Here is a 20,665-nt window from a genome sequence, read left to right as displayed (position 1 = left end):
GAACCTTGGCTTAAAAGTCTCCATTAGTAAATTGTTCCAAACATTTATGGAAGAAATAACACCAATTTATATAAATGCTTCCAGAGAATTGAAAAATATGAAACATCTCCCAAATTTTTTGAGATTATCAAAACCTTGCTATCAAAAACTGGATATTTCCAGAAAGAATTGTATAAACTATTCTCTCTCATGATCGGATACAAATATTCTAAACAAAGCATCAGCAAAACAAATCCAATAACAGATTAAAATACACACACACACACACACACACACACACAATACACTGTAACTAAGCTGCAGCTGCAGGTCCCTCTAACCCCAGGAACACAAAGATGGCTTAATATTCGAATAACAATTGACTACATTAACAGAAAAACTGGTGAAAATTTGTATGACCAAGTTGAAAGATACAGAAAAAGCACCTGGTAAAATTCAGTATTTATTCATGATTTTAAAAAAAACCATTAGCCAATTAGAATACAAGGTAACTCATTAACTTGATAAGGAGTATTTTACAAGAAATTCCAGAGCAAACATTACACCAAGTGGTGAATTAACGGAAGCTTTTCTCCAAGGTCTTTAACACTGTAATGAAATTCCTAGCCAGTGTATCAAGGCAAGAAAAAGAAGTAAGATATAAGGACTGAAAAAGGCACAATGAAACAATCATTATTAACAGGTGATATGATTGTGTATGTTGAAAATTCAAAACAATCCATGGATATACACTTAGAAGTAATAAATTTAGCAAAAACACTGGATACAATATTAACTTTTTAAAAACAAATTATATTTCTCACTGCATATTTTTTAAATTATTTTTTTTAATATCTTTTCAGCATGACAGTATTCATTGTTTTTGCACCATACCCAGTGCTCCATGCAATACGTACCCTCCTTAATACCTACCACCTGGCTCCCCCAACCTCCCACCCCCCGCCCCTTCAAAACCCTCAGGTTGTTTTTCAGGGTCCATAGTCTCTCATGGTTCACCTCCGCCTCCAATTACCATCAACTCCCTTCTCCTCTCCATTTCCCCATGTCTTCCATGTTATTTGTTATGCTCCACAAATAAGTGAAACCATATGATAATTGACTCTCTCTGCTTGACTTATTTCACTCAGCATAATCTCTTCCAGTCCCATCCATGTTGCTACAAAAGTTGGGTATTCATTCTTTCTGATGGAGGCATAATACTCCATAGTGTATATGGACCACATCTTCCTTATCCATTCATCCGTTGAAGGGCATCTTGATTCTTTCCACAGTTTGGTGACCGTGGCCATTGCTGCTATAAACATTGGGGTACAGATGGCCCTTCTTTTCACTACATCTGTATCTTTGGGGTAAATACCCAGTAGTGTAATTGCAGAGTCATAGGGAAGCTCTATTTTTAATTTCTTGAGGAATCTTCACACTGTTCTCCAAAGTGGCTGTACCAACTACTGCATATATTTTTTATGCATGTACACACACACACACACATACCAGCAACAAAGAGAAAACAAAAATTTAAAAAACAATGCCATTAAAAAATGCCATTTATAACAGCATTAAGAAACATCAAATACCAAGAAATACATCTAAAGACAGACTCTACCAAAACTTACAATATTACCAAGATAAACTGTAGATATAAATATGGAGGTACATACCAATTTCATGGATGGCAAGTATTAATACTTTGTAAAGATGTCAACTCTATCTAGAATGATGTTAAATTGTGAATCTCTTCAGATTCACCCTACCTGGATAAAAATAATGCTGGGGGTGGGGGAGGAAGAGGGAGAATTAAGAAGCTGCTTCTAAAATTCATATAGAAATGCAAAGGGCAAAAGAATAGCCCAGGTAATGCTAAAGAAAAAAAAGCTGTTAGAGTACTTACACAACTGAATAGTTGTGTTGGTACAAACAGTGTAATGTAACAGAATAGAAAGTGATCCAGTCCCACAGCCATGTTATTTAGGATAATGGTGACACTGCAATACAGAGGAAAAAAGATGCTCTCTTCCATATATGGTATTAGGTCAATTATATATTCACACAGGAAAAAAATGGGCCTTAACCACTACCTCTCACCATATTCAAGAACCAATTCCAGATGACCTACAGAGCTAAATATGAAAAGCAAACAAAAAACTTTTAGAAAAGAATAAATACAAAAACATCTTCAGGACTTGGGAAAGATTTCTTATACACAGAAAGCACTTACCATCAAAGGAAAAAATGGATAAATTGGGCTATATCAAATTTTAGAATTCTGTATTTCAAAAGATACCAATAAGAGAATAGTAAAATCCAGACTGGGAAGATGTCTGCAGTGTGTGTGTGTATGTGTGTGTGTGTGTGTACCCAAGAAAAGACTTATGTCTAGCTACATAAAATATTCTCACAAATTTCATCAAGATCAAAAGCCTCTGCACAGCAAAGGAAACAGTTAACAAAATTAAAAGACAACTGACAGAATGGGAGAAGATAGTTGCATACGACATATCAGATAAAGGGCTAGTATCAGAATCTATAAAAAACTTATCAAACTCAACACCCAAAGAACAAATAATCCAATCAAGAAATGGGCAGAGGACATGAACAGACATTTCTGCAAAGAAGACATCCAGATGGCCAACAGACACATGAAAAAGTGCTCAACATCACTCAGCATCAGGGAAACACAAATCAAAACCACAATGAGATACCACCTCACACCAGTCAGAATGGCTAAAATTAATAAGTCAAGAAATGACAGATGCTGGTGAGGATGCGGACAAAGGGGAACCCTCCTACACTGTTGGTGGGAATGCAAGCTGGTACAACCACTCTGGAAAACAGTATGAAGGTTCCTCAAAAAGTTGAAAATAGAGCTACCCTATGACCCAGCAATCGCACCAGTGGGTATTTACCCTAAAGATACAAATGTAGTGATCCGAAGGGGCACATGTACCCGAATGTTTATAGCAGCAATGTCCACAATAAGCAAACTACGGAAAGAACCTAGATGTCCATCAACAGATGAATGGATAAAGAAGAAGTGGTATATATATATATATATACACATATATATATAAACACACACACATACACACAATGGAATAGAATACTATGCAGCCATCAAAAGAAATGAAATCTTGCCATTTGCGATGATGTGGATGGAACTAGAGGGTATTATGTTGAGCGAAATAAGTCACACAGAGAAAGATAATTATCATATGCTCTCCCTGATATGAGGAAGTTGAGAGGCAATGTGGGGGGTTTGGGGGGTAGGAAAAGAATAAATGAAACAAGATGGGATCGGGAGGGAGACAAACCATAAGAGACTCTGAATCTCACAAAACAATCTAGGGCTGCCAGGGGGAGGGGGGTAGGGAGAGGGTGGTCCGGTTATGGACATTGGGGAAGGAATGTGCTATGGTGAGTGCTGAAAAGTGTGTAAACCTGGCGATTCACAGACCTGTACCCCTGGAGCTAATAATACATTATATGTTAATAAAAAAATTAAAAATTCAAAAAAATTCTCACAAATTATAAAAGGCAAACAATTCCATTTCTTAAAAGTATACACAAAAGACTTAAACAAGCGTATAAATAAAGAAATCCAAGTACGCAACAAACATAAAGAAGATTCTCAACTTCATTAGTTACCAAGTTTAAAGTAAAACCGAAATATCATTATACATTATGAATGGCTAAAATTTTTAAATACTGAGAATATAAATGTTAGTGAAGATGTAGAGCACTAGAAGTTCTCAAATACTGCTAGTGTCATCAGTTTGTAAACCAACTCTGGAAAATGGGAAGTATTTATTAAAGTGAAAAATATTCATAATCTCTGACAGTGACCTTCTCCTAACAAGATGCTCAACAAAATAAATATATTAGAAAGCAATGAGGAATACTTTTTCAGTTTTTCTTTAGATGCTAGATTTAAAGGATCACAGCCATGTTTCCGAGTAGCGTTTCCTACCAGTGAGCAGTTCTGAAAGACATAGGAACTCCATAAATAAATAACACTATGCTTTTAAAAAAAAAAAGATGTCCCCCAAATGTATATATATGCTTGCCAGAAGACATGGCTAGAATATTACAGCTTTATTTGTAACTACCTAAAACTAAACAGCAAAAATGTCCATCAGTACAATTGGTAAATTACTGCAGTATAGCCCCACAATGGATATCTATACAGTGCAAAAGCAGAACTGATAATGAATAAGCTCAACCACAAGCAACACAGTCTACATCTCACAAAAATAATTTTCAGTGAAAGAAGTCAGGCACAAAGAGCACAGTATTTCTAATTCTATTCACATCAAAGTAGAAAACCAGGCAGAAATAAACTGTGTTAGATGTCAGGATAACATCTACTCCTGACGGGCAATGAAAGGGAAGGGACTTACAGGGTTTCTGGTGCTAACAGTGTTTTTTCTAGATTTGGATGATGATTTTATAGGCTTGTTCAGTTTGTGAAAATCCACTAAGCCGTTTACTTGTAACATGAACACTTTTCTATGTGTGTATCATACTTTAACAAAGGTTTTCCAAATGTACTCACAGGAACCACAAAGCATCATCAATTGCATATCCAATCAATAACTACCATAAATTCTAAAACTGCCTACTTTGGTCCCCATTTTTGGCCAATTAAATGGAAATTGAAAAGGAAAAAAAAAATATAAGAAGTAGGAAAAAGGCAATAACAAGTAAAGAAAAATAAAAGGAAAGAAAGAAAATGAGTAAAGAAGAAGACACGAAGCAAGAGGGTGGGACGGAAAAGTGGGAAGGAAAAAAACTGAATCAGGCTGAGGACATGGGAAGACAATCACATGTGACAGAGGGTTGCAGCCTTAACATGTGAAATGTTTATTAACTGCTGACCACTTAACACTTTCAATAAATATGAGTCTGAATTATTTAGGGGTTTGAAACTCAATAGTATAAAGAAATCTGTGCCACAACAGCAACAAAGTTAATGTCATTCTAGGGTTCAATTAAATTAAGTCAAGAATTAGAGATGACTTACATAATATTGACTGACCAGAGAGACCCACAGTTACAAATAAATAAATGTTTTAACATACATGAATCCAAGAACAAGTGCCACATACAGGTGGCCCTTGAACAATGCCAGGGTTAGGGGTGCCAACCCCCTGTGCATTTGCAAACCTGTGCTTAATCTCTGACTTGCCCAAGACTAATATCCTTCTGCTGGCCAGAAGCCTTACTGATAACATAAACAGTCAATTAACATACATTTTACATGTTACATGTATCATATATTATATTCTTAAAATAAGCAAGCCAGAGAAAAGAAAATGCTGTAAGGAAGTCATAAGGAAAAAAAAATACATTTATAGAACTTTACTTTTTTATAAAAAAAAATCAGTGTAAGTGAACCTGCATTGCACAGTTCAAACCCATGTTGTTCAAGGGTCAACTGCAGTCTATACTGGATTTTTTAAATTATAGTCTTTGGGAATAGATCTTTAGTTTTAAGGACTCAAAGTCCTAGAATCAACTTATTTCTACGAGGCACATTTTTCATTTAATTTGGATAACAGACCTGTTTTAGCCTTCTTTTTCTTTTTTTTTGGTTTGGATTTTGTGTCATCTTGAATGCTGTCTTCTACATTGTCTTCCACTGAGCTTATTTTCTCATCTTGATGAGAATCTGAAGTAACTGTTCTAACTGGAGATGCTTTCTTTTGTTCACTTTCAGCTGTGTCATCAGAGATGGTCAATGTACTGCAAATACAAACCAAGTATAAGCCATTACAAATATATTCTTCTTCTTAATGATGCAGCAAACTGAACAGTGAACAGAGTCAAGGATAATCCTAAAATCAGTATTCTTTCCTGCTAGGGGATACATATATTAGACTATGCATTAAAATGGTGAACTGTCAAATATAAAATAGGTATTACCTATTAAATATATTAAATATATATTAAATATATATTACCTATATAAAATAATACCTATTATTTTATATTTGGTAATGAGTTATATACACCTGAGCCAAATTAAACTTGAGCTCTAAAATCCCAGAAAAGATGAAGTTATATATTTTATGAGCAGTAAATCTGTTTTTCTATAGGACTGATGAAAGCATCCTCACCGTGTTGCCAAGTCAATGATTAAGGAACAAATTTCTAAATTACCTTATTTAAAAGCAAAAAAAAAAAAAAAAAGTGATCTAAGTTTGTTCTGCTTTCAAGAGGCTTCAGATATTCAACTTTTGATTTCTAGATAACAATTAATTATCTTTTCCAGGGGTTGGTGTGCTACCACATTTTCAGAAGGCCATTATTAAAATGAAAATGTGTTATCATGGGAACTAATAAATGCTAAGGAGTAGCAGCCTAGAGTTATACTCATTGTAGAGAAAAACCAGTAATTTATCAAGTAAAAAATCTGCACCTGAATAATAAAAAACTGACTTCCAATATAGTCATATTTTTAAAAAAGAGGTTGAGAAATAAAAGGATGAGAGAAATATTTCAAAATAATCATTCCAGAAAGCCATACTGTTTTATTACCTCACCAAATACTATTAAAGAGAACTAGCTTTTGCATGCCATGGTCACGTAACCCGTGGTTTTATTTAAAATTCATGAACTCACATGTAATAGTAAGTATGGCTTACAAGTTCATAATAGATACAGTAGCTGTAAGAAAGACTGATGGTATACTGTGGCAAGTAGCCCCTAAGATGGCCCTCAATGATCCTTGCCTCCTGCTCTGCTCTTAATATATTTGTTGAGTCCCTTCCCTTGATTGTGGGCTGGACCTAGTGACCCACTTCTAATAGACAATATATGGCAAACGTAATGGATGCCACTTTGAAACCAAGATTAAAGATTAGATTCCATAAATACTATGACTCTCTCTCAACGCCCTTGCCCTGGGGAAGCAAGTGGCCATGTTGTGAGTAGCCCACATGGAGAGACCCATGTGGCAAGGAATCAATGTCTCTGGCCAAATCAGTCAATCAATGTCTCTGTGCCAAGTACCACATGAGTGAACTTAGAAGTGGATATTCCAAGCCTTCCAACAGCTCTGTCACTTGCAGATCCTACTCCAGCCAACCCTTAAGATGACTGCACCCCCAGCTGACATCCTGACTGTAGGCCATGAGAGATCCTGAGTCAGCGGTACCCACTTAAGCCACGCTCAGATTCCTGATCCACAGAAACCGAGACAATAAATGTTTGTTGTTCTGCTAAGTTCTAGAGTAGTCTTTTTGTGCAGCAACAGATAGTTAATATATATAGTAACATGTTCACCTAGCAACTCTTTTTTGCTCTCCTTTTGTTACCACTAGTTATCTAGCTTGTGGTAAGAAGGGAATTATTTTTGGATGAGGATGTTAGCAAAAACTGTCCCTGAAGGCCAGGGCAAAATCAAATACAGAATGTTCCCAATTCAAGTTGATTATGTAGATGTGGACTGCAGAAAACAAAGCTAAGTAGTTAAAAGGTATTTTTTTATCTCGTTTCCCCCAAAGAGAGACATATAAATATAAATACGATCACAGAAGCACTCACACCCCAAATGCAAACATATATGTATAAGCACCATATATAGATAAAAATAAGTATGCTAAGTTGCTTATAATGATCACCTTTAGATGGTTAGGTTACTTTCACCTTCTTTGTGTCTTTACTGTATGTTCTACAATAAGCAAATATCATTTGTATAATAAAGAAAAACACTATATTCATTTTTCCAAATAAGCATTTGTAACTCCAAAAAGGGAGAGAAATTGGGTTTCTATTATTTAACAAGCAGATGTAAATATTAAAGGGTAGAGACTTTAGAACAAGACTGCTAAGGTTTTGGCTTAGCTTCATACTGGTTCTGTGACTTAAAACTTTTTCAAGTTTCCTTATCTGCAAAATAGGGTGATAGTGTTACTATTCCTCGTAAGGTTGTTACAAGGCATCAGTAAGTTAATTCTTATAAAGCAGTTAGCACATATTAAGGTGCTATGGAAAGTGTAACTTATTATTGTACTGGTAATGTATCCACATGAAAGATTAAGAATTTTCTTAGTGTAACTACAGGTATCACTCAAAAGCTGAGAATACTAGAGGACATTTTATATCTGTCAATGCAAAGTACCTTGTTTCAGCTTTAGACGACATTGAACCTTTCTTTTTTTTCTTTAGTTTTTTCTCACTGTTCAGTTTGCCATCATGCAATGAGGGATCTGAGGGAAAGTAAGTCAACTGTTCTTTGAGTTTCTTTCTTATTTTCTTCTTAATCTCCTTCGCCATTTCTTCAGCTACTTGGAGTTGGTACATTTGCAACAGTTCTTCCTCCTCATCTAAATTACTGTTTTCTCTTTCTTCATCTGCCTTCTCGCTCTTCTGATGAGCAACACCTGGCTGTGGCCTGGTCCGTGCTTTCTGATGTGTGGAATCCACCTTCTTCACAGGAATTTCCAGTTCCATTCCTTGTGCAGTCATCTCGAATACTGTTTTCACCACCTTTTTACTTGTCTTTCCGTGCTTTTCTTCCTCTACACTAACATCATCTGGATTTTCAGGTGTTGACTGAGGATTCCTTAGTTTGCTTTTAGTGACCTGCATGCTCTCCTCTGAGTTGTTAATGTTCGTAGGACTTACATCATCACTTCTAGTTTCTTTACTTTTCAGAAGATTGCTTCTAACAGTGTCAAGCTAGGAAAAGAAGGCACAGTAACAAAGTTTCAGCCAAGTGCAATTCAGTGACATAAAGATAAAGCACAATGATCAGTGTTCAGTGTAATATTGGGAAAATAATTTCATTTTTTTTACTTGAACACACTGATTGCATTCTAGACCATCTCATTAGCACAGGCCTAGTTTATGCTCTTGGCATTAGACTCATAATTTCTGAGAGTAATCTCAGATTAAATGAGATAATTAACATGGAGAAAAATACTTAATGACTTTTCAGAAGTGAATAAATTGCTCACATCTCAAATGTTAATTTTCTCTTTGGCAGAATGATCCATACTATAATTATAAGATATTTGAGAAATTGCTAAAAGAGCCACAGAGTTAAAGCATTTCAGGTTTCCCAACAGAAAACACACCCAGGTCATTCATTTTGCTCATAATTATACTGTAAAATCAAAAGTCTGTAATTTAGAATTACCCTACAATTAATCCAAATACATCATTGAAAATGCTGTCCAATATTAAATATTATCAAGTTAGGTCAAATGACAGAATAAACACACCAGTATATATTTCTCTAATCAAAATTATTTTAAATGAGATTTTTTAATAAAAAAGGCTAGATGCAGCCACTCTGGAACACAGTATGGAGGTTCCTCAAAAAGTCGAAAATAGAGCTACCCTACAACCCAGCACTGCACTACTGGGTAATGACCCTAAAGATAGAAATGTAGTGATCTGAAGGGTCATGCACACCCAAATGTTTATAGCAGCAATGTCCACAATAGCCAAACTATGGAAAGAGCCCAGATGTCCATCAACAGATGAAAGGATAAAGAAGATGTGGTATATACATACAATGGAATACTATGAAGCATCAAAAAACCCGAAATTTTGCCATTTGCAACGACATGGATAGAACTAGAGAGTATTAAGCTAAGCAAAATTAGTCAGTCAGAGAAAGACAATTATCATATGATCTCACTGATATGATGAATTTGAAAGACAAGACAGAGCATAATAGGGGAATGGAGGGAAAATGAAGCAAAACAAAACCAAAGAGGGAGTCTCCCATAAGAGACTCTTAATTTCAGGAAACAAACTGAGGGCTGCTGGAGGGAAGGGGAGGGTGAAAGGGATTGGGTAGCTCGGTGATGGACATTGGGAAGGGTATGTGCTATGGTAAGTGCTGTGAATTCTGTAAGACTTATGGTTCACAGACCTATACCCCTGAAGCAAATAACATATTACATGCTAATTAAAATAAATAAATAAATAAATAAATAAATAGGTAATTTGTTACAGAACCCCCCAATATAAATAAATAAATAAATAAATGGTCCACTGGAGACTGCTACTATTGGGTTAAGCTTAAAACAACTAGCATACATAAAGTGCAAGCTTTCTGAAATATCTACTAATAAAAAACCACAGGTTTTTAATATAAGAATCTGTATTTTTAGAAAATTTATTTTTAAGATCTTGTAAGGCTTTTATAGTTTCTGTATATGAAATGCTTATTAATTTTTCTGTTCTGCAGTATTTTCAGATGTGTTTCTAGGCTATAACAAATGATTTTTATATACTTGTTCACTTTCAATTGATTGGCACAGATAACATTACTATTTGGAATATCAAGTATAAGTCCTTGCCCTCCTCACTGGTTTATCAAGGAAGCCATACCATTCAGCTGTCATGAATATATGCTCCAGAGTCATAAGGATCTGGATTCACTACTTACTAGTTGTAAGATCTTGGGTAAGTTCCTTAATCTCTCTGTTCTCCGATGTATACTCACGTGACAGGATTCCTGCGAGATAAGGTGAAGTAAGTGCGCAGAGCACTTAGCATAGTCCCCGGCATGTAGTAGAGACAAATATTAGGTGAAGAAAAGCTATGATAATGCTATTTACATTTCTTGTCTAATTATATTTACTAAAACTTCAAGAATATTAATTATATTCTTGAGATAAAGAGATCTTTCCTTATGGATCCTGATTTTGAAGGAAGTACTTATTGGTGAGGTATCTTTAGGTCATCAGGGGACTACCCTCCGTTCTCAAAGGGGGTCCTGGAAGCTCCTGAAATCATACACAATAAGCCATGTGTATGCACCTCAGAAGGTACATAATTATCACTTACATGAACATCAAATTATTTTTTCAAAAATCACTAGTATCCTCTTTCTAAGTAATATATTACAGCTTTTCCCCTTACTTTTATACAATCATATGGTTTTCATTCCCCTTATTTGTACTGATTTACTGATGCTGACTTATAGCCGATTTTTAAGATATTTTAAAAAATTAATTAATATATTAGTTTATTTGAAAGAGAGAATGTGTGCGTGCATGAGGGGGCATTGGGGAGAGAGAGACTCTTAAGCAGACTCCATGCCCCACATAGGACTTGATATGGAGCTCATGACCCTGAGATCATGATCTGAGCCAAAACCAAAAAGTTGGACCTCAACTGACGGAGCCACCCAGGAGCCCCAATGCTATTCTTGAGTTCTTAGGGAGAAAACCTATTTTGGCTGAGACAAATATTTTCTCAACATATGGTTAAATTTCTTTTGTTCATATTTATTTAAGCTTTTTGTTTCTTCAATAAATTCATAATTGAGAAAATTCTGTTTCTTTTTAGATTTGTATATATTTTTGCCAACTTTTAAACTTTATGTCATTTTGTTTGATCTGTCAATGTTGCAAGCTAAACACCTGACATTTTAAAAAATTTCTTCTCATGAGAGAATGCCTCAAATTTATTTTCCTTATCACTAATTAGATTTTTCCATGGTACCAATTCTACTGTTTTAGGCTGAAGACACAGTTTTTAAAAAGCAACTAAAGGCAGAACATGGAGAGACTATAATTTTAAATCCCCCTTACTCTACTGCTGGCTTTAAGGCTCTAGCAAAACATTTAACATCTTTGCTAAAGTGGTTTTTATGTTCTGATGTTTACAAAACCTCTCATGCAAAATAAGAGTCCCACTACCTATGTTTCATGATTAACATGAGAATCGGAAACAACATTTGCAAAATTCTTATCACAGTGCCTAACAGATTACTGAAAAATAATGTGAATCTGCATTATTGTGAATTCTCTTAGTACAGCCTTTTCCTTGCTTCCTTTTCTTATTTCAGCCAGCTTCCCTTCCAATCTCAGCCTGCCTGTTCTGTACATGTTTTTGTTCTGATGAGGTCCCATCTCTTCATATGTTATTCGAAGAGGTTCTACTGGGTTATGGTTAAGAGAGTGGGCTCTGTAGCCAGACTGTTAGAGTTTGAATTCTGGTTCTGCCACCAACTATGCAAATTCAACCTCTCTGTGATCCAGTTTCCTTAATTTAAAATGGAATAAAACCTCATCATTTCATGTTATTAAAAACTAGTGAATATACATAATATGTTTAGAAGTGCTTGAAAGATAGGAAGCACTGTTTAACTTTATTTCCTAAAGTAAATCATTTCAAAAATATTTTGTTTTCCTCTAAGTTTTCCAGGAATAGTCCCCTTCTTTTGAGCTAAAAAATCTCTTCCTATTTTTTCTTAGGATACTCATCTCTGATAAAGGTGGCATCTGAATGGCCTACTAGGTACCAAAAGAGGTGAGGTAGATTATCTTTAGTCACCTCACATTTGTGTGTTCCCAACATCTAACTGGACAATAGCTAAATGGACATCTCCTCTGTCCATTTTTTGGTTATTCATTCAACTGAGCATTCCTGGCCTAAACAGCATCTAGTTCATGCTCACGAAGTCCACAGAAAGCCCAGTAAGAGAAAACATGAGGTTCTACTTTGACTGAGTCCTTAAATATATACTTTTGTTTCCATGATTTTTTCTGTTTTTGTCCAATGTATACCACCTACCCAAGGCAAGGGCATATGCCAGTATGCAATGTTCCATCCTCCCTATCCCACTACTCCCTATCATACTCATACAAGTACCACCGGGAGAAACGCATCATACAAATGCGCAGCATCCACCAAGGAAGACCTAATCTGCCCGATTCCACCAGGAGTTCTAAATTGGTACGCAACAGTAAACAGCTGTACTACAAACCTCTCACATGTGTGCAGCTGGATTCTGGCCAGGGTTAGTACTTATTTTTGTCTCACTTGAGCATATATACTATCATGTTGGTGGCTGCCAGAGAGAATATTAGAATGAAGAGGTCACATGGCAAAATTCAGAATAGGGTAAAATCTGCAACAAGTAAAATATAAGCTATACATAACTCATAAAACTCTAGCCAAAGAAATACTATGTACCAATTACCAGAACATGCATGAAGTTATTTGTGCCTGTGTGTGTGTGTCTGTGTGTGTGTACATAACAGATTATGGTCAAAGGAATAAAAGGTCCAACTAATATAGCAAGACAGGTCTGAAGAGTGAATAGTACATTAACTGTGGATACTATTACAGACTCTATAATATTCTGGAATCAGATTGTAGTCAATTGTTGATCTGTTTAGTACTATTGAGTTCGGCATTTTTAATCTCTTCAACTGTGCTGCCAAAAACTGTCATTTGAACGTGTACCTCAAATACAAAAGGATAATTACTGCCTTCAGATTCCAGTGACTTCTGGTTCTGCTGGGTAGAATCAGATCAATCAGTCTAAATAAAGACAAGCCGCTGAATATCTGAAGTAACATATTACTCCCTAAATTCTTCACAATTCTGGATTAAAAAACCTTCATTTTCTTTAAAAGTGTGTACTATGTTGGCCACTTGAGTTTGCCCATTCTCTCAGCACTCTCATCATTTTGTCTACATTATTTTGGTAGCACAGCACTGAATATTGAACTCAGTACCCCAAGAGTCATACAGATTCTAACATAAGCTTTTTATACCATGTGCTATTGACTATGACATAGATATACTATTTTCAATTTCCAAAGTTCCTCAGAATTTTAATATCAAAATCATAATTTCATGCAGATATATACGTCATCATTACCAAATGATCGATTACTCACTGCAATTTTTTCTCCAGATTTGCCCATTTTTTTCTTCAGTTTTTTTCTTTCATCAGTGAGCTCATTGTGGGTTTTAAGCAATTCCTCAAAGCGAACTTTGGTTTTTGCCTTGGCTTCACTCTCCACTGCAAAGATAAAGACTCCTGTCATTTTCTAAACAACTCTATGATAGCAGGTATCTGCTATATGCTAGCAGATGTTAAAGAATATAGTCTTGTAAATATCGGCACGAGTTCTTCAGCTACCTTAGAACTAACCAGTTGTTCCTTTGTAAAACTTTTCTTTTGGCTTTGTGACACCACACTCACCTGAATCCCTCTTACCTTTTGGGCTATTCCCTTTAAAAGTTTCCTTTACTAAGTTAACTTTCCACTTGTGACTCATGATAGCATCTACCACTGTTAGGTGGCCTTAAGCAAGTTACTTAATGACTCTAAACTTCATCTTTGTTATCTGTAAAATCAGGATAATTCTCTATCAAAGATCATTTGCATGAAGAATGGCTAACAGTTGCCTAGGCAATAATCAGCATACCATAAATACAAAAAGCCAAACGTTATTTTTTTTCTTTAAAACATAAGTCAGATCATGTTATTCCCTTGCTTAAGACCTTGCCAGTTTCCCACTTCACTTAGGACAAAAATGATTCCTTCACACGCCCTACAGGGTTCTCATTTCCTGGTCTGCCTACCTCTACAGCTTGAAACCAAGAGAAACAGCCCCTTAGATCCCTACATTCTAGCCATTCTGCACTTTTCACTCCTCCACCAGAATAAGCAAGCTGCTTCTACCTGGTGTAAACTTCCTCTAACTTCTCAGCTATCTGGTCTTAAGCTGTCTGTTCAAATGTTGCCTTAAAAGTAGAACACTTCCTGACAATCTCATCTGAATTTCCCCATTCCTCACATGGCAGACTGTTCTTTTTCTTCACAGCACCTAACACAGCTTGAAACCCTATAATTATTTGCATATCTACACAAATAATTACATTGTCTCTGCCTCACCCACTACGCTATGCTACCATCCCTACTATTTTCATGAGCTCTAGCACAGCATACTTACTCAATAAACATGTCCTAATGCTGAATAAATGCTGAACGAATGGAAGATTGCCCCAGAGCAGGAGATGGCAGATTACGGCCTACAGGGCAGTCATCTACTCTTATACATAAAAGTTTACTGAAACACAGCTATGCCCACTCTGTTAAGAATTCTTATGGATGCTTTTATGCCTCAGTGGCACAGGTGAGCAGTTATAGCAGAGAATAAACCTAAAATATTTACTAGCTTTCCCTTTATGAAAAAGTTGCTAAAACCTGCTCTAGAGTAAACCGTCCATTTTGATAATAAGGAATAAAAACTCACCATTGTTGTAATGATTATTTACCTTCTCCAGTGAAGTCCCAAACTGCCATCTAATACATACTAACCTTAATACCTAACATTAAATAGAAAATTGATAAAAAATATAAAAAACAAAGAAAATAAAATAAATAGAAAATTGATTTAAAAAAACATAAAAAAATAATAAAATAAAATAAATAGGAAATTGAAATCAAACTATTAAGTATCTAATTGTAGTATTTGGTTAATGTATTCATTAATAGATCAAAGAACCCCTTAAAATAATTCAAACTTTAAAATAAGTAAATAAATAAAATGTATTGCAGATATAAATTTCATAAAAGTCTTACCAGTGGGCATCTCTTAGCTTTATGGAGAGCACTGAGTTATAATGTAAAGCAATGACTCAATCAGGGTCCTATTAAAACAATGAGAATTTATTTGTAGTAGGGAATTTGCAAATAAAAAATTACAAAACATTTTTCACACAAGATTATGTGATGATTTGTCCACTACCTCATCAGGTTTATACCAATAAAGCTAAATTCTCTTATCCAGTCTTATGTATATGACTTAAAGTACATATGATTAGTTTAGAGTCTGAAGAAAAGTAAAGAAAACTGGATCATATTTGAATAAAATATGTATATGAAACAAAACACTTTTAAAAATCTTGAAAGGCAATAAATATGTACTTAATATGTTAAAGTACTTTAAAAAGTGTTTTAAGTGAAAAATAAACATTTTGATGTACTTTTAAGAAAACAAATTCCACCCAAGAATTGACTTTCCCAAGAGCATACACTATTAAATTAGTAAAATATGCTTGTAGGTAGCATATTCACAGACAATGCATTTAGACACTTTTGTACCTGCCACTAAAAATGTTGCAGTAGAAAAGGTTAAGCATAAGCATTTGTACTATCTTCCTCAAATATAATGGGTGTGTATTATTACATATCAAAACCAGGGATAAACTCAGTATATGTATTCCTGAATTTCCAATTTTACTTAAAGATGAGGGTGTATGTCCAAAACAAACATATTAATGTCCACATTAGAACACAATATTCACACATTTTTAAGAATAAAGCAGAAGACTGTAAAAAAAAAATAAAAACATAATTTGAGTTGGCTGAGTAATTATCTGTTAAAGCTCCAGATCCCTGGGGATCCACGTTCTGGTTCCTCTAATATCTGGGTACTCTGGAAAGAAACGTCTGAGAAAAAAAGGCTAAAAAGGTAAGAATGATTATACACATATACCTAATTATATGGGTTAAGTCATATAACAATTTTCTGGTACACAGACAAAATAAATAGAACTAAATTCACACAGTAAAGACTCCTGTGCTTTATGGATGGGAGCCCGAATGTATTCTTCCTAGTAGATACACATCTAAGAAGTATTGGTCATCTACTTTCCAATCTACCCCAAATTAGAAAAGAGAGAAGATGTAAGCCTAAGTGTATCAGAAGTTGAAACCTGAAAGCACTTAAGTAGAAAAAATATAAACAAAAGAATGACTTTTTATATATTCCGTGGTCATTCCATATATAGGAAAACAGCTAAACTATGAGTTACTAAGAAAAGTGACTTACTTATATTCAGCTTGATTTGCTTACCATTAAACAAAAAAATTTCAGTACTTATGGTATTTTAGACATTTCAGAAAGATTAAAAACTACTGACCGTGCAGGACAAAGAGTCAAGGATGATTCTCATTTTCTGCAAATAGAATACTTAGGCCAGTAGTATCATTTTTTGGAATACAGGACAAGTATAATGGATAAGTTTAAAACCCAAGTCCTGGAATTAGTCTCAAATAGTCAATTGTGTGACCTCAGGCATTTGTTTCCTCATCTGTAAAATCAGTCTACCAGTACATATTCAAAAGGTTGTTATAAGGGTCAAATGATTTAAAATAATGTCTTAAAAAAAAAAAAAAACTAGTGAACATCTGTTACGACTGTAATACTGTAATAGATACTTCTTATGGGTACACTCAGTGAGCTTAGTGGGGCATGCTGAGCTGGGTATCTGAGGGGAACTAGCCAGCTAAAAGCACTGTCTCAGTGTCACACCCCTAGATTCAAATCCCAGTTCTACTTGCCAGTAAATTAACTTCTGGACCTCGATTTCCTAATTTTTCAAAAGAGTATAACAATAATAAATCACTCATAAGGTTTTTGTACAGATTAAGTGAGAATATGCAAATAAAACAGCACAATGCCTGGAACATGGCAAGCCCTTTGAAAATGACAGCTATTACCACTGTATATATACATACATGTTTATGCATATAATCAGGTTGTTTGGTAGGCATTAGAATATAGTAATCCAGCAAGGAGGCTAAAGATTTGAGAACTAGGCTTTATATCTGTGGTGGTTTCAGGGAAAAAGTTCCAAAGACAGAATTCTGGAAGCCCAAAAATAAAGCAAAAGGACATCAAAGAGAGAGGTGAAAGCTCGAAGAGAGAGGTAACCAAGGTAAAAAGTTTGTTGTTGTTGTTGTTGTTTGAGAGAGACAGAAAGAGAGATAGCAAGTGGTGGAGGGGAGAGAGAGCAAGCAAGGTGCAGAAGGAGAAGGAGAGACAATTTCAGGCAGGCGCCATGCTAGATCTTAGGACCCTGAAATCATGACCTCAGCGGGTATCAGGAGTCAGATGCTTAAGCAACTGAGCCTCCAGGTGCCCTCCAAAGAAAAAGAAGTTTAAGAAAGAAGTTTTCTATCACTGTGTGGTACCAAGTTGTAGAGTATCCACTGGATCTACAGTCCAGTCAGCAAGTCACATGTTTGCAAAGCTGTTTGTGAAGGGGTGGAAATCTGGTGGCAACAGGTGGAGAGACGAATGGAAGGTGAGACCCATAGAAGAAACATGTGGCTAATTCTTTCCACAATTCTGCTTCCTACTGACTTCCCTCACCCTCAAAAGGCAGGGACATGATACAGCAGTTTTGAGGGATAAAAAGAAAAAACTATGGAAAGATTTTACTTTTTTTCTTAAGATTATTTCCATGCTTCTATCACCTTATCCTTTTAAAAAATAAATCATCCTCTTCATTGCAAGCAGAAGAAATGTACTAAAATACAAATGCAATGGTATCATTTGTTTAAATCTCTTCACTAGATTTCAGTCACTTACTGGAAAAAAATTGGAAGTCCATACCATTGGGGGGGTCAAGGCTATTTATGAAATGACTCATTCTCCAGCCGCATTTCCACACACATTCTGAATTCTAACCATGTGAAATACTTACAGGCTCTCAATTGTGCCAAACGCCTTCCTGCCTTTATACCATTACACACCCACCTCTTTCTCCTGAGATATGCCCTTCTTCTGTCACTCCAACAAACTCTTAACTATCCTTTAATGCTAAATGCAGATTGTATCTTCTCTGGGAGCACTCTAACTCGAGGGGCGGCTAAATACTTTTCTGTGCTCCCACAGTGCCTTGAGCTCCATACCTCCCTCTCTACTTCAGTCCTTTATTTTCACCCTGGTAGAATGTTCTATGACCCAGGAAATTAAAATGGTACCTACTTTATTGTAAGGAGAAAAGGAAATACTGAAAAGCAAAGTGATCAGCACAGTGGCTGGCACACTGTAGGTGCTCAATAAAATAACTTTATTATTATAGCACTAAATATAAGTGTGCAATAAAATAAAATACATCAATACAATACATAATGTAGTGACATTATTTACTATTACTTAGTAGTTCAATGCACAGTTGAACAAACACTAATACTACTTAACAAGGCAAATACATTACAGAAATAATCTTTTCCAAACAATGTGTACCATAGCAAATACATTATAGAATTAATGACTAATATTTGGTTAGTAACATCATTGGCAAAAATAAGGTCAAACTTAAAATGACATCCCTGAGCCTCATACATACGATTTTTTTTTAAAGATTTTATTTATTTATCAGAGAGAGAGAGAGAGAGAGACAGCGAGCACAGGCAGACAGAATGGCAGGCAGAGGCAGAGGGAGAAGTAGGCTCCCTGCCGACCAAGGAGCCCGATGTGGGACTCGATCCCAAAACGCTGGGATCATGACCTGAGCCAAAGGCAGCTGCTTAACCAACTGAGCCACCCAGGCGTCCCTATACGATTATTTTAAAGATTCTCCCTCACAAACCCTTTTATAAGAGACGCTGAGAAATACTAACTAGGAAAATTAACAATACATTTCATCTCATTTTTCTTTTTTCTCTAAACATCTGATTACCGGCCAATAAATGTCTAAAGATCAAAGGGAGAAGCAGCAGAGGCTTAGATAATTCACCCTTTAGCTGAATTTTATAGCATAGGGAAAAAAGAAACTAACGAAAACCCTGTATACATAATTGAACTGATAAATCAAGATACTCTCCATAAACAAGATTCTAAATATGGTTTTAAAACCTTTTGATATTTGGATTTTTCAAATACTTTTTGAAATTTCCCAGAGTTCTCAGAACGAGCAAACTCTTCCTTGAAACTCCAAGCAGTAACAGCAAAATAAATAATGCAACAGGTGAAAAAAATTGTTAGCATCCTTTTCTCAAAAAAAGTAAAAGCCACACACTGCAGTTTGTTTCCACAGTACTGCTGAAATACACCACAGCCACTGGTAGCGATTCTAAATAGTGCACTCTTTTTTTCTGTTTGTATACAGATCGACATGACTCTTACAAACGTTAACACACTTATCACCTTTTCTCGGATGTAATTAAGAAGGCATTTCACAGGTTCGAGGTTCAGCACCAAGCTGACACCCTACAAGGAAATAAACGTATTTAGTGCGTGTCTGAGTTACATGCTTTTAAGCCAGAATCCGGAGTGGGAAAAGCAAAGCTTGCATTTCCTCCACGGCGGATCTGGACACCGCGCTGAGGACTCAGGAGACAAGAGCCCAGGGAAGGGAGCGGGAAAGTACTTAGAGCTGTTCATTAGGAACTACCTCTCCGGGCTCCAAGGCACGGGGCGGGTCAGCCCGCGGTGGCGCCGCACCGCCCCCGTCCCGCCCCCTAGCGCGCCGCCTCCGCGCTCTCCGACCTGACCAGTGCCCCTCTAGCCACCGCCCCCTCTGAGAGGGCCCAGGCAGGCCTAGAGCCCGACCCGGGCTCCCGCCACCAGCAGGCCTGCAGCGTACTCACCGAGAACAGAGTCCAGAGCGGCCGACAGTCTGTCCCGCCGGAGCCGACACTGGGACTGTGCGAAGCGGAGCCCTGCGCCGCCGGGGGCGCGAGCCGGGAGCCAGGCACCCGCGTAGCCACCCTAGCCGCCAGCCACTCCCGCTCTGAGAGCCCACCGGGTGGTGCAGTACGGGCGCCGCCCGCTGACGTCAGTGCCTGCCTACGCCGCCGTTCCCACGACAACCGATGCGGCCCGAGCTCCCGGCTTGGACAGCTGCGGGGCCTCGACGCCCCTCCACGGCCCCGCCCCCGCGCCGCCGACTCCGGGGCCCGGAGCTGTGGCAGTGTCGTGCTTGCGGAGGTGGTGCGCGCGCCGCACGCGCGGGCCTTCAGACTGCGGTCGGGCACGCGCTCCGGCGGCCGCGCGCGGGACTCCTCGTGCGCGTGTAGGAACCGCCACGCCGCGGTCCTCCGGAGAAAGAATTTCCCGTCCCCTAGCGCCAGGGAGACCTTCGAATGCGTAGGGTCTGAGCCCGT

At 37.0% G+C, this 20,665-nt stretch overlaps 1 protein-coding gene across 3 annotated transcripts in view; it reads right to left on the bottom strand.

The window, feature by feature from the left end:
* The window catches only part of AHI1 (Abelson helper integration site 1), a 216,487-nt gene extending 196,148 nt beyond the window's left edge, over positions 1-20,339 (bottom strand). For 2 of the 3 annotated variants that reach the window (XM_044248265.1, XM_044248275.1), the window contains exons 1-7: positions 20,150-20,339; positions 19,707-19,769; positions 15,347-15,414; positions 13,653-13,777; positions 10,403-10,471; positions 8,120-8,679; positions 5,558-5,739 (exon numbers count right to left, since the gene is read on the bottom strand). In XM_044248265.1, the coding sequence (XP_044104200.1) occupies positions 5,558-5,739; positions 8,120-8,679; positions 10,403-10,471; positions 13,653-13,777; positions 15,347-15,356 (946 nt within the window). In that variant the 5' untranslated portion in view covers positions 15,357-15,414; positions 19,707-19,769; positions 20,150-20,339. The remainder of the gene's footprint in view (positions 1-5,557; positions 5,740-8,119; positions 8,680-10,402; positions 10,472-13,652; positions 13,778-15,346; positions 15,415-19,706; positions 19,770-20,149) is intronic. The other variant, XM_044248284.1, reaches the window with a different exon arrangement.
* Positions 20,340-20,665: the final 326 nt, after the last annotated feature.

Source organism: Neovison vison, chromosome 1 (genome assembly GCF_020171115.1).
Source record: "Neovison vison isolate M4711 chromosome 1, ASM_NN_V1, whole genome shotgun sequence".
Lineage (NCBI taxonomy): Eukaryota > Metazoa > Chordata > Mammalia > Carnivora > Mustelidae > Neogale > Neogale vison.
Note: the sequence above shows the minus strand (reverse complement) of the source record. Positions and strands in the feature narration are given on the sequence as shown.